The 14,947-nt window shown below is 37.0% G+C and overlaps 1 protein-coding gene across 1 annotated transcript in view; it reads left to right on the forward strand.

Moving 5' to 3' along the window:
* Positions 1-14,347, forward strand: part of LOC112454304 (glycosyltransferase 25 family member-like) — a gene marked incomplete at its 3' end in the record, with an annotated part of 54,213 nt that extends 39,866 nt beyond the window's left edge. Inside the window, exon 2 of the mRNA XM_025015601.1 lies at positions 14,119-14,347. Coding sequence (XP_024871369.1) covers positions 14,119-14,347 — 229 coding nt within the window. The remainder of the gene's footprint in view (positions 1-14,118) is intronic.
* Positions 14,348-14,947: the final 600 nt, after the last annotated feature.

Raw genomic sequence — 14,947 nt, forward strand, 5'->3', positions numbered from 1 at the left:
AGGAATCCTTGTTGGACTCTAATAAAAAAATTAATATCAAAGGTTTCAACATTATAAGATCTGATGAAAGCATCGCGGGTTCCAGAGGAGTCTGCACCCTTCTCAGGAATAACTTTGCTTATAATATTCACGACCCTTCAAACTTTACGCATCCTTCGGTAGAATTAATCGCAATTACCGTACCCTTTCAAGGTCAAGAACTTTTTATTTGTAATATTTATAGACATACGGGACAGGATACTCCTGACTCCTTTTTCGATAACTTATTCAGTTACGCCAATCAATACAAGCACGCTCTTTTAGTAGGCGACTTCAATGCCCATCATTCTGATTGGAATGACAGACGATCGGATAAAGTGGGTGAAATTATTGCCTCGGCTATAGCGGATAACAATTTAGTTATTTTAAATGATGGTTCCCCCACTTTTTTTAACCTTGCATGCAATATTGATTCTGTAATTGATCTTGCTATTGCCTCACCGGATTTGGCTTCAATGAGCTCTTATGCAAACGACGAGGAAAGAGACTTAAGGAGCAGCGACCATGTTCTCATTATTATCTCTCTTAATGGCCATGTGGATCCTAAGCGCAAGTTCATCCATAGATTGAAGTACAACAAGGATTCAATCGAAACTCTAACAGCTCTGTTAAACAAAGAAACTCAGAACGTTAATAACATCTATGTTAATGATGCTAACGAGGCCTACAACCAAATCGCTTCGATCATCAAGTCATGCATTACTGAGGCTTTCGGAAAAAACACCTCCCCATCGGACTCTTCTATTAAAAATAAATTCCACCCGGCCCCATGGTGGAATGAAGAGTGCGAGACGGTCATTAAGGCTCGCAGAACCGCCCAAAAAAACTTCAAAGCACAATATACCTTGGAAACACTGATAGAATACAAAAAGTCGATTGCTGTCGCCAGGCGTGTTTTTAGAGAACAAAAGGTTAAAGGATGGAAAAATTCTGTGCCACTTTCAATGCTAAAACGCCTATTGATCAGGTCTGGAGAATGGTAAAATCATTCAGGAGAAGGGATGCCTCTCAACCCATCAATGACCCTCTAAAGGAAGAAGAGTTAATTCAAGCCGCAATTAATAAACTATGTCCTCCTTCCTGTTCACCTGACGACCCATCACTGGCGGAAATGTCAGCTACGGATGCCTTAAACATGGAACACCTTTCCGCTTGGATGGATGGCCCCATTTCTATGCAAGAGATTAAAGCGGCACTGAAAACAGTAAAACTCAAGTCATTACCAGGTCTAGATCAGCTGGACTACGTCATCTTATTTATCCTTCCTGAAGCTTATTGGTGCAAGCTTCGGGAGATCTTCAATGGATTTTTAGATAATGGATCATTTCCTAACGATTGGCGCACATCTTTGGTAATATTTATTCTCAAGCCTGGAGGGAAGGGAGTTAGGCCTATTTCTCTGATATCATGCGTTTTAAAGATTATGGAAAAATGCATGTATAACCGACTTCGATGGCATCTGGAATACAATGACATCCTTTCTGACGCGCAGCTTGGGTTCCGAAACTCTCGATCTTGTACGGACAGTATGGTCGCATTGACAAATCACATAAAGGCTGGATTTCTCAAAGGCGCATACACGGTAGCGGCGTTTCTCGACATTGATGGAGCGTTTGACAATGTCCAACCTCATATTCTGGATAAGGACCTCAGAGCGGCTAAGGTCCCGGTTAAATTTCGTAAGTTCGTCATGAACTTAATTAGTAACAGGTTTATATACTACGTTAAAAGCGGCCGGAAGTGTGGTCCCATGTTCGCCAGGAAAGGCACCCCGCAGGGTTCAATACTGAGCCCGACCTTGTTCAATATCTACATCAAGGATATTGTAAAACTAGTCAATCCTGATTGTCAAATTCTTCTGTATGCGGATGACGTGGTTGTTTACTCAACCAATAAAAATCTAGAAGACGCTGTTCGATCAGTCAATGAATCCATTCAAAGGATCACTGACTTCCTTTCTGGCAAAGGTCTCTCGCTTTCTCCGACTAAGTCGCAATCCGTCATCTTTACCCATAAGAAGAAGATGCCAGCTATTATTCCAGAGGTCACAGTTATGAACATCCCGATACACTACAGTGAAACGGTTAGATTTTTGGGGGTCATCTTGGATTCCAAACTTAGCGGTAAACCCCACTTCACGGCTGTAGTAGGCAAATGTAGGAAAGCCTTAAACATAATGAAGGCTCTCGCAGGAGTCTGGTGGGGCGCTCACCTGCAACACCTGGATATGATTTACAAAGGAATTATCCGTAGTACCATCGATTACGGCTGCCAGGTTTACCAGCTCAAAGGTAACCTTACCATTTTTGATAGGATTCAACGAATACAATATAAAGCTATTAGAATAGCATATGGATATCGTCAATCCACGCCTATTAATGTGCTACTGGATGAAGTTAAGGAGCCACCGTTTAAGTACAGGATTGAATACTTGACATCTAAGATGGTTCTCAAGAATTTGGCCCAAGAATTTAGCCCTGTTACCATTAGTTTGGACAATATTCACCCACTTACCAGATCGCGTCATAACCATGACATGGCCACAAGTTCCATCCCGACCTATAATTCTTACCGATCTATTCTTCACAAAGTCAGTAAAATTTATCAGTCAGTATCTCTTCCTGTTTTCAATCACAGCTTTAACTCCCTTATTATCGATATCCATTATACTGCATGTTGCGCTTACTCCCGGAGTCCGGTAGGATATGTATGCTTGAGCTTTTTAACACAATTTGGACTACAGGTGTGTTGCCCGAGAACTGGCTGCTCTACCAGGTCATATTTATGGACAAGGTTGGTCGGGAAAAGGTCCGGCCCATCTCTCTTTCATCGTGCGTTGGTAAGTTGATGGAACGGATGATGAACGTGAGATTGATCTGGTGGGCAGAAAGTGAGGAGAAATTTGGTCGCTCGCAGAGCGGTTTTAGACGGGGTAGATCATGTGCTGATAATTTGACCCGTATTACATCTGACATCCGCGCCTCTATCAGCTCGAATGAGTACACTCTTGCGGCATTCTTGGACGTGTCGTTGGCGTATGACTGGACTATTGGATCATGATGGACAGATTGATGGCGCTCAACTGCCCTATTGGCATAATTAGATTTATCAGTAAGTGGTTATACCGTAGAAGAGTTAGATTCATTATAAATTCTCGAGAATTTGTGGATCGCCTTGTCTATAGGGGGCTCCCGCAGGGCGCCGTTCTCAGCCCGGCTCTGTATTCATTGTTCACTCAGGGATTATGTGCTGACTTGCCCGAGGGTGTGGAGGCGGTCGAATTTGCCGATGATATCGGGCTATACGTGTCGGGTGTCAGCAAACGAAGGAATCGAGAACTTCTTGAGTGCGCAGTTAACATCATCGCTGAGAGACTTAGTGCGATTGGTCTGACCCTCGAACCCAAAAAGACGGTCTTGGTTGAATTTTCCAAGAGCGGTTATACTGACAGACATCTCAGTATCCGGGTGCACGGTGTGGACGTCTTCAACAGCGGCAAGGCTAAATTTTTGAGCATCTGGCTTGATAGTGGGTTGACTTTCCATCGCCATGTGCAAGAAGTAAGAGGAAAAGTCAATAGAGCTAATTCTATCCTGAAGTACCTATGCCGAGTCTCATCTGGAATAAAGACCAACACGGCCCTTATGCTTTACAAAAGCTTAGTAAGATCCGTTACAGATTATGGTAATTTCATCTACTTCCCCAGGGACGCAGCTTTTCAGCTCAAGTTAGAGAGGGCTCAGTATATGGGCATTCGTACCGCCTTGGGATATAGGAACAGCACCCCAAACAACGTCATTGTTGCGGAGGCCAAGGTGAGGTCCCTGCGAGATCGTGCCTTTATGCTGGGGAGTAATTTTGTCAATAAAACAATTGTATATAATCAGAATGGTCTTTGCCAGAAGCTACAGCGTATGTTTGATTGTGAGGGGTACTCTCGTTTTTTGCTACCGATTTACCGATTCTCTCTTTTATCTGAAATATGGAAAAGATCTTTGGTGAATAGAGCTATGTTTGGCCCGCCTCGTAAGTTTGAGATTTTTAGAGCTTTTTTGGGGCTCATACTTTTGTGCCTGTCGTTGACTTGGATATTGGAACGAATAGAAAACACAAAAAATATCCGGATCGGATCCTGATCCAGGATATTGTCTCTGAACATGGTCTGGAGTCCCCAGAGATAATATTTACGGATGGTTCATATGACGAGGACAAGCGGTCTACCGGCGCCAGTTTAGTAGTCTGTGATCAGGATAAGGGATATAAGATAAGTCTGCCATATTTGTGCTCCTCGTTTACTGCGGAGGCGTTCGCGGTTAAGTCTGCCTTACAGCTTATGTCCACTCAGTCGGAACATAGAAAGCGTGATATTGTTGTTCTCTGGGACTGTAAGTCCGTTCTGCAGGGTATTCGTAATAACCATCTTAATGTTCACAAGAACCCGTATGTAACGGAGGCCAGAAGACTACTGTATGATTTGACGCACATCCTTGATAAGAGAGTTGTATTGGTTTGAATTCCCGCGCACGTCGGTATACTCGGCAACGAGCTTGCTGATTCTCTCGCTAGAGAGGCGGCATGTGAGGAGGCCGTCCCCTCCATCGCTGTTCCGGTGGGGGACGCTATGGTTGGCATTAGACGGATGACATGGGAGGCCACTCAGGAATCGATTTTCTCGGAGTCTGCGCACAAGGGGATATTTTACTTCAGAAATTTCTACGATCGCCAGGCAAGGAGGCCCTGGTTCTGGGGTCTTGACAAGAACAGATATTTCGTCACGCTTATTAATAGATTGAGAGCTAACCACTACAATCTGGGATCGTCCCTGAAAAGGAAAAGATACGTGGATAGTGAGAGATGTGATTGCGGTTGTGAGAGAGAGGATTTGAACTATGTGGTGCTGCAGTGTCGAAGATTCGATGATCTGAGAATTACTATGGATGCTGACCTTAAAGCTGTTGGATATTTTGCTGCCATAGATGTTATTAATCTCATTATGAGAAGAAATTGGAAGATTTTGCATATCATTTTTAAATTTTTAAAACAAATCGATAAGATCATTTAAACTTGGAGGACAGATAGTAATAACATTATAGGTTTACATTTATTGTGTCAATTACATTGGGTAGAAGACACCTTTATATTCCTCACCCGAGGAAATTTGAAAAAACCTCCACGTAACAGCAGACGAAATACACGACAACTAATCCCATCTCATTTGAGACATCTTACCCCGAACGGTTATTTTGAACAAAAAATATTATATTTATAAACTATGTTGCAATAACGGTTAACTAAATACAGGAAAAATTACCTAAAACAATGTTCCTTATGACTAAAAAGAAATTACGACTAGTAATTCCAAAAACCAACGGAATAATAAAAATGGAGATAAGAAAAATTTACTCACAACCTCCAATTTTAAAAAAGTGCTTGTAAATATCACATGCGATGTTTTTGAAACGAGCTATTTCGTACATCCGACTAACACGATAGGAGCAACCTACACTATAAAGAAGAATATTCCACTCAATCTATTAAGTGAGATATAAGCTTTGTGACAACTTACCCGTGTGCCTTCTAGCCCTGGTTCACCCTATTTTCCCTCTTTTTATTACTGTACAATATAACCTTCATACTCTAGCAATGTTCGTTACCCTGAATATCTCATATTACGGACCCCACATTTTGCGGTTTCGCGATCACCAAATCTATCTTCTACAATTAAGCAACTCGACATATCCTGCATTTTCTTATAATACGACCTTATTTTATCGCTGCATACAGAACTCATTGTCAAATATTTATTTATTATATTATAAACAAGGTTCAAAGTCTCATCTTCATGGAACTTGACAACATCCAAATTTACAATTTCGATATTCGTAACGAGTGCATGCACGATTGAACATTGAATTTTCTACTAAATAGGTTTTACACCAAGGGCAATAAGTTCATGGTGGAACCAACAAATAGAACTTATTAGTTTAGCAGAAACCCCGCTATCGCATATTAGGAGCTTATCTCATAATAAGGGACTTTCCTCTAATGTTTATATATCATACAAAATTCGCACACCATTACTAATGCCTGGAACTGTTCAGAAACTGCTTGAATATGCTCAGAATTATACGAAAAATATTATATATAAGATAAGCCAGAACTCCGAGATTTTGTACAGCGTCTCACCCATATACCCGTAAATGCGTCTTCCTCGGGCGATAAAAATTATTTAAAAAATGAATAAATAATGCTTATCGTCAGAACTCTTTAGAAAACGTTAGAACACATTCAGAACTACACGAGAATTATAATAGAACTTACAAATTAAAAATCGTCTCACCCCATTCTCTCAAAAAGTACTCGATTCTCGAGCGTTATTAATTTATTTAAAAATTATACAACATTGCTAGTGTCGAGAACTCTTTAGAAAAAATGCTTCAATATGCTCAGAACTACTCGAAAAATATTTTATATAAATCGGAACTTCGAGATTTCAACTAGCGTCTTAACTCGGTATACTCATTACATTGTAATTTTGTTTTTAGTACCTTATAATTAATTTTTTTGCTTTTATATGGCAGAACTTTTTATAGAACTGTTATAGAACTATAGATCTCGCAAAATCTGATAAGATATAGCGGTGGCACTTGTGTAGGACAAAGTGAGACGCTGCGTGAACCTAGCGTCTCAGTTTGTACTGACGCGTTTTTTGGCTTTAATGACCAGAACTATTTGTTTAAACTATCAGGAACTCTAGAACTATTGAAAAGGAAGTCAGAACTCTCAATAGTTTGTGAGTTTCCGCAAAATGAGACGCTAGCATACCCCTTGGCACTGCTTGACGTGAGACAGTGCCGTGTCTCTTGATACTGTTTTTATACCACTGTTCGTCAAATTTTAAATACGAGAAACGAATCCTATCGAATGCCATCTATTGGATAATCAGAATTTAAAGTTTATATATGATTATATATAATCATATATAATCTACATGGATAAATGCTTCTTATATGTAATTTATATATAAATTATATAAACTCATATATAATCATGTCAAATTGTATATGAAACATTTATATATATTTAAATATATTTTAATCGCCTATATAATTATATATAATCGTATATAATCACACATAATCATATATAATCATATATAATCATATATGATAGCATATATAAGTACGGAAAAATTTTGTTTTTTATATATAACGCTACATGAAATTATATATAATTATGTAGGGTTAGGGGAGGGTTGGATATTACCGCGCGGTTAACAATTCCGCGCCATTGTTTAACTCAATAACTATTTGTATTACGCGCCTACAATGATGTTAATATCATAGAGTAACATGAAATACCCCAACCGCATGCGCCGTCAATTCGTTCCGGCCGTCCATGTAAAGGCACTGCGCTCTGGAAGCTTTTCTGCTTATTCGTTGCAATTTTGCTGGTAGTTTTGATAAGAGGTGAGTAACATAATATTTACATTAGAGAAATAAATTTGACGGATTTGATAGGTTAAAACACTATAAAATTAGGTTGCAAAGTGATTTTAGAAACACGCGTTTCTTTTCTATATATTTTAAGGTTGTAAAGTAAAATAATTGAGTTTGATAATTTCACGCCCAAGGTATAATACTCATAGGTATAACGATAACTGTGTGTTAAAGGCTGCGGTCCACTTGACGCTACAAATGCTTTGAACCATTGCTTTTCTCCTTTTTTTCAATGAAGAAAGAAGGAGAAGAAGAACACTTCGAAGCATTTGTAGCGTCAAATGGACCGCAGCCAAAGAGTTACCAAGACTGTTTAGTTTACAATGTAAGATGCTTACAGAAAAGATCGTTGCTTAGATTTTGATTTGAATTTATAATGATCGTTACTTGTTAACACATTCACTTATTTTTATATGTAGGTACCTACCAGACGATATTAATGCATAAATATAAAAAAACATTTTGTTATTGTGTTCTACTTCATGTCACTGGCTGAAGCCAGAGTAATTTTTATAGGCACGGTTTTATTAAACTGGGCACGATTTTATCAGGCCTGGTCACGATATTATCAGACCAGTTTGATAATACCGCGTTTTCTCATTTTTTGGAAAATTATTAATATTTCAGTTTGTGTTCAACTTTCAAGATTATTACTATGATATATGGATAGCCAAATAAATTACCTATCTAAAACTGCACATTTTGTTTTTTTGAAGCATTTCTGAGCTTAGATATACGCTTCAGTTCTTAAGGGCTCGGTAATATCCAACTCTCCCCTATATACATATACTTCCATATGAATCTTATATATATCCATACATGAGTGCATATATGATTTATTAATCATATATATGATTTATAATCACATATAATCATATATATTTATATATAATTATATATATTGTAATTATATAATCTTTTTTTCCCGGGATATTATCACACCAGGTTACGCTCCACACAAATACACACACATATGCAGAATCGCACATATTATACGCACACAACAGCACCGCTCACACACGGATATGCTCAAAAGATAGAATTCTTGAATATTGCACTATTATTTACCTTTGATCCTCTGTAATCTCGGAAACTGTCCATTTTTTTAACTCGGTCCTATTAGAACTTTTGATCAGGACGTCATGAACTACATCATACTACATTTTCAGCAAATTCGACGGATGGCCATTTTTCTATAAGATGTGTGCGGGGTTCTTTTTGGTCAAGTAGTTCTAATCAGAGAAGGTGTCTTTTATAGATTTTCGGTCACAAAAAACAATGCCGCTGCCCAAAATTGCTCCATCATGTCAAGTTATTTTGAATTTTAATATGAGAAATCAGCGATTGTTTGAGAAAAAAATGTGTAATAAATTACTAACCGTTTATACAGTTATAAAAATAGATAAATGTTTGATTTACACATTAATTCCTTATTAGCAAAAGATAAAAAATTGTCTCACAATTAGCAAAAATGTTTGTTTGTTAAGGATATATAGAGTGTAGAAAAGCAGGCCCATTTTTGCTTTCTCATAGAGGAAGCTTTGTTTTCATAAACATCGTATATGGATCTTTGATCGCATATAAAACTAGATGTAATCAACCAAATGTTAATGAATTATATATGAAATAGGGGTAGAAAAGACCGAAGAAACAATTATTTTTTTAGTTTTCGATGCAAATGTGTTTCTTATGTTCTAAAACGTCGAAATATCGCATTAAAAAAAATGTCCGTATGTATGCATGTGTGTATGTGTGTATGTGTGTTTATGTGACAAATTTACCGAAATTTTTATAACTCCAGAACTAATCAACCAAATCTTAACAAATTATATATGAAATAGGAGTAGAAAAAACTGAAGAATATAATAGAATTAATAAAAATTGCTAATAATAAAGGGGTTAGCAATTTCTGTTTAAAAAAATAGCCAAACTTACCAAAATTTCTATAACTCAAGAACTGATTAACTAAATTTTAAAGAATTATACATGAAATAGGGGTAGAAGAAACTGCAGAATATAATAGAATTAAAAATTAAATTAAGGAATAAAGAGCATCAAGCCGTAACGGGATGTAAGTGTTAATATATTAAATGTATTACAATAAAATTACAGACGTTTCAGTTCTAAAAAACATTGAACCATCCTCAGTGTCTATTTTAACGCAAATGGTTGACAAATCTTGCTACATTAGCGCTATCGTATAATTAACCCTCAATTAGCACACCTCGGTTGGGCCACCTCAAATGCCACACTAGTGCGATTTGAGATTTTGACAACTTTTATAACTGTCGTATCTTAGTCATTTTTAATAAAAATTTATGTAAAAGTTTCCTGGCAATCGAGTAGTGCACTTTATTTTACGAAAAAGAAATGATTTTTATATGAAAAATTGAAATATATAAAGTGTTGAACAAAAAAAAAGTGGTGCAAATTAGCACATGTGCTAATTGAGGGTTAAAATTAAAAATATAACACGCAGACGACAACGTTGGTATTGTACGTATAGTATTTGATGGTCTGTGGAGAGAACGCTTGTAAGGTTGACATTGTCAATATCGTAGCTGTTAAAATAGAATTAATAAAAATTACTAATAATGAAGGGGTTACCGATTTTTATCTAAAAAAATTTATATGATTGCCCTAATTTCCGCAAATTTTGAGATATCGAGCTTAATTTTTTTTTATGGATAGAGTATCATTAAAGGTTGGTTGGTGTTGAATTTGGCATTGATCGATGAAGGGGTTACCGATTTTTGCCTAAAAAGTGTACAAGTTATACATGTAATCTTATATATAGAACGTATCATTAAAGGAAGGTTGTTTTGAATTTCGCGAAAATTGGTGAAAGGGTTACCAATTTCTGTCTAAAAAATATATAGGGTAGACCGATGCGAATCGGATTACTAATTAGCACGATAAAGTAGCTCGTTTGAAAAAAAAAAAACACTATAACGAAAACTGTCTTAAAACTTATATTGATCCGATTCGCCTCGGTCTACCCTAAGTTATTTGATGGATAGAGTATCATTTTAAAGGAAGATTGTTAGTGAATTTGGCGAGGATCGGTGAAGGGATTACCGATTTCTGCTTAAAAAGTGTATAAGATGTACATGTAATTTTATATAGAGTATTATTAAAAGAAGGTTGTTTGGAATTTTGCGAGAATCGGTGAGAGAGTTACCGATTTCTGCTTAAAAAATGTGTAAGTATCTTTAATGATACTCTAACCATAAAAAAAGTGTGCAAGTAGACACTTGCACATTGCTTTCTCATAGTTTTTAAGTGTGCAAGTAGAAACTTGCACATTGCTTCCTTATAGTTTTTAAGTGCGCAAGTAGAAACCTGCACATTGCTTCCTCTATGAGGAAGCCAAATTAATAAATATCTACTAATAATTATGCATAAAAAACAGGCTTCCTCATAGAGGAAGCAATGTGCAGGTTTCTACTTGCACACTTAAAAACTATAAGGATGCAATGTGCAAGTTTCTACTTGCACACTTAAAAACTATGAAGAAGCAATGTACAAGTTTCTACTTGCACACTTAAAAACTATGAGAAAGCAATGTGCAAGTTTTTATATTTGACGAGATTACTTAGTGAGAATGAATAGTTGGATTTCAATGTAATAATATGGGGTTTTTGATATACCTCAATAGGATACCTTTCTTTTCGTAATAAAATCTTCTATATAGCAATTTTATTAAGAATGTGTGAAGAAAAGTACAATTCTATTCAAATAAAATCTAAAATCTGTGAGACAATTTTTTATCTCTTGCTAATAAGGAATTAATGTATAAATTAAACATTTATCTATTTTTATTACTTTATTGTAACGATCAGTGATTTATTATACAGGTTGATAGTCAAGTACTCTAAAAGATTTTAAGAGGTAATTCCTCACAATCAAGACAATTCCTCAAATTTAAGACAAAAACTTCTTATGACCATATGTCCGAAGCGACTTAGTTTCAAAAATATATACAAGGTGTCAAAGTTGAAGGAAAAATTTGTTATTTCCAAAAATTTTGAAAACTACTTGGGTTATTTTGATGAAACTTTGTGTATGTTTGAAGGACATGAAGACTGATCTTTTGGGGCCATGAAAAATATAAAGAACAATTAAGATATTAGCGATTAGGTCTAAAGAATCAGGAATAAACTTGGATGTTCGATGAAAAACACGAACAACAGAAACAGGGAATAACACAAGCAATATATTTGTAACCTATCGGAAGCCGTGTATTAATGCTACACCAACTTTATTCCTGATTTCTTATTTCTAATCGCTATATAATATCTATTCCTTGTTTCTTATATTTTTCATTGTGCGGAAGTATTTACTCAGGGCCATGTTCTTGACGATATGTGTGTGTATCTATATATATAAGTACCGTCGTCTGTATGTATGTATGTCTGTCTGACCGCGAACTACTCATTCGTTAGTGGACCGAATTTTTACGAAAAATATATGAAGTAGGGGTAGAATTTCCCGGGGAGTGCCATAAAGTGTATAGTTTTTCGTTACCGATTTTCTGAAAACCGGATTTTTCTAATTTTTCTAATTTTTTGGGAAATAATCGACCGAATTTAAAAGAATTATATATGAAACAAAGGTAGAATTTTCCGGGGAGTGCTATAAAGTGTATAATTTTTCGTTACCAATCTTTTTGGAAACCGGTTACATTTTTTAAATTTTTCGAAAATTAATTGACCGAATTTTAAAAAATTATATAAAGTAGGGGTAGAATTTCCCGGGGATTGCCATAAAGTGTATAATTTTTCGTTACCAATCTTTGGGGAAATCGGTATTAGAAAATTTTCAAATTTTGTATATATATATACAGGGCGTTTCAGAATTACACGGCACTATTTTAGGGAAATATTTTCTAGGTCAAAATAAACAAATAAGTTTATATAAACATATATATGTTACGCCCAAACATTGAAATCGCTCAGTGAGCGAAAAAAACATTCCACAACGCGTTTTGGCCACAAAGCGAAGTTTGTCATGGCCCTTTCAAAAACGCTCATAACGCATTCTGCAAATATGAAAATTCCATAACGCGTTGTGAACGCTATTAATGCAGCTGCAATGTGAGGCAATATGATAAAAATAAAATTATAAAAAAAGGAAAATTATAAAGAAAATGTAGGCGGGGGGAGAGGCATGAAAAAACTAATCTAACTCTAAGCCTATTTTGACCAAATTTTGATTTTAAGTTTTTAGAAATAGGCTTAGAGTTAGATTAGTTTTTTTATCCGGAAGAGATGCTCCGCCTGCGTCGGAGCACCTCCCCCACCTACATAAAGCTAAGCGTGTTGCTGTTATTTAATGATTTTTGTTCGAGAACGAGTCCGATCGTCTATTTGTTTTTCGTTTCGTCGCGCAAACGAAGCTTCGAGAAGCGTGCTTCTCGCGTGATCATCGCATGGCCCTATTCTTCGGTTGCCGTGATGGGCGGTCCTTTACTTGTTTTTCGTACAACCAGCGACGATCAAGCGAGCGCGTTACCGTTCGGAGCAACGCGACGCGTAGTCAGTCGGCGTATCGAAATCATCGGGCAAGCTCGTCGTCTCCGCGAATCCCGAAAACTTTGGTGATCGCGCGGTGTTTCTCGGGCGTGTATTATAAGCGAATTATAACACGATCCTACACCTCTCCGTCAGTGTTGCATTGAGACACACGGGACTCAGTCACCGCTATTGCTCCTATGGAAAAACGAACAAAGTTATTCGGAGTACCCGACGGCTTGCCCGCGAGTCAAGTGTGACTCCACGCCGCGAATGACGTCACGCGCTAAGGTGACCGCTCGTTCGACTCGAGACTGTCTAAACTCTCATGCGAAAGATACTTATTTGTGAGAATAATAAATAGTGCTGTTTGACAAGTTTGTCCAATCCTGACTTTATTTCGTGAGTGCCTACTCCGATCCTCTAGCGATTCTCATAATCGCGTCACGCGCACTCCGGGCTCAGCACTGGGCCGTTCCGGCGAATCGTCTGGCGAGTGCAATTGACATCTCGAGACAATTGCGACTCGCGCGCTTTCTCACACAATTTTTCTTTTGTTAACTTCCGATTCATAACTACGATTAAAAACGATGCAATTGTTTTCTATCGTTTCTTATCGATTTTTTAAATCAGGGCAGTCCACCCTACAACCTGGATTTTGCACTTTTTGACTTTTACCTTTTTGGTTCTCTGAAAAATGCAATCCGCAGAAAGATATATGGCAATGACAAGGAAGCCATAGCCGAAGTAAGAAAGTAGCTAAGAGGCAGACCAGCAGAGTGATACTGCAAAGGCATACAGGTTCTCAGATTTAGGTTGCGTAAAGCCATAGAATTGAATGGAGACTATGTTGAAAAATAGGTTTTTGTAGCAAAAGAATTATGAGGAAAATATGTATGTAAAACTGTAATAAAACAAATCTTGAATGAGAAAAAAATGTGTTACATTATTTATTATGCCCTTCGTATCTTCACTTGTCAATGTAATTTATTTACGGACACGCTTTGCGTAAGATTTTCGCGAAATAGTCGAGTTGAGACTCGAAGATTTTATTTTAATCGTTTCAGGATACGCAGCGACAACAATGTCGACAATTCGATCAAGATACTGAATAAATGGATCAGTACGAGGAGCGAGATGTATCATTCGCTGAACGTTGATTTAAATGCGTCGTCGACGGGTTTCGAGGACGAGAAATCGATCGCCAACTGGTCGCCTCGCAGATTTGCACACGTAATAGATCTGCGTGAGCAGGCGCTCGATTACGCGAGAAAAATATGGGCGGATTTCATTTGGGTGAGCTAACTTTATTTTATTATCTTAGAACGACTTCGATCAAACTCCAATTAAGTTAATCGATCAACTGGCAAAATCGCTTAAAAGCAGAGTTTTTAACTAATACAATGCGTTGTGCCTATTAATTGTACCCAATCTTCTTTTTCCATATGTTAAAGAAAAAATTAATATTAACAAAATAATACAGGTATTGATACATTAATTACTGATTAAGTTAATCAGAATTTATTTAGTAACATAACAGACATATCGATAAGTTGATCTGAGATTGATCGACTTTGCACTTGAAATAATTCTTGGCGGGAATTTAGAATAGTTCACATAATTAAAAAAAAATAAAAATTTGTTCGGAAATAAACCATTTGCATCACCGATTCGCGAGCAATTTCTGAAGCGAATTTAATCCTTTGACTACGGCTGACAATGAATTGAATGCGGAATGTATGTACGCTGTACGCTCGGTCGTGGAATGAGGCTAAAAAAAAGAAACGCGAACATTTCTTTGATAAATCATATTGCAGATCAAAACAATTGAAGACATTCTCTCTTGATAACGACAAAGGTATCGAGGAACAAAAAAGTGGCGTTTTGTTCTAAAGA

The sequence above is a fragment of the Temnothorax curvispinosus genome, unplaced genomic scaffold (genome assembly GCF_003070985.1).
Source record: "Temnothorax curvispinosus isolate PA1 unplaced genomic scaffold, ASM307098v1 QBEX01004975.1, whole genome shotgun sequence".
NCBI lineage: Eukaryota > Metazoa > Arthropoda > Insecta > Hymenoptera > Formicidae > Temnothorax > Temnothorax curvispinosus.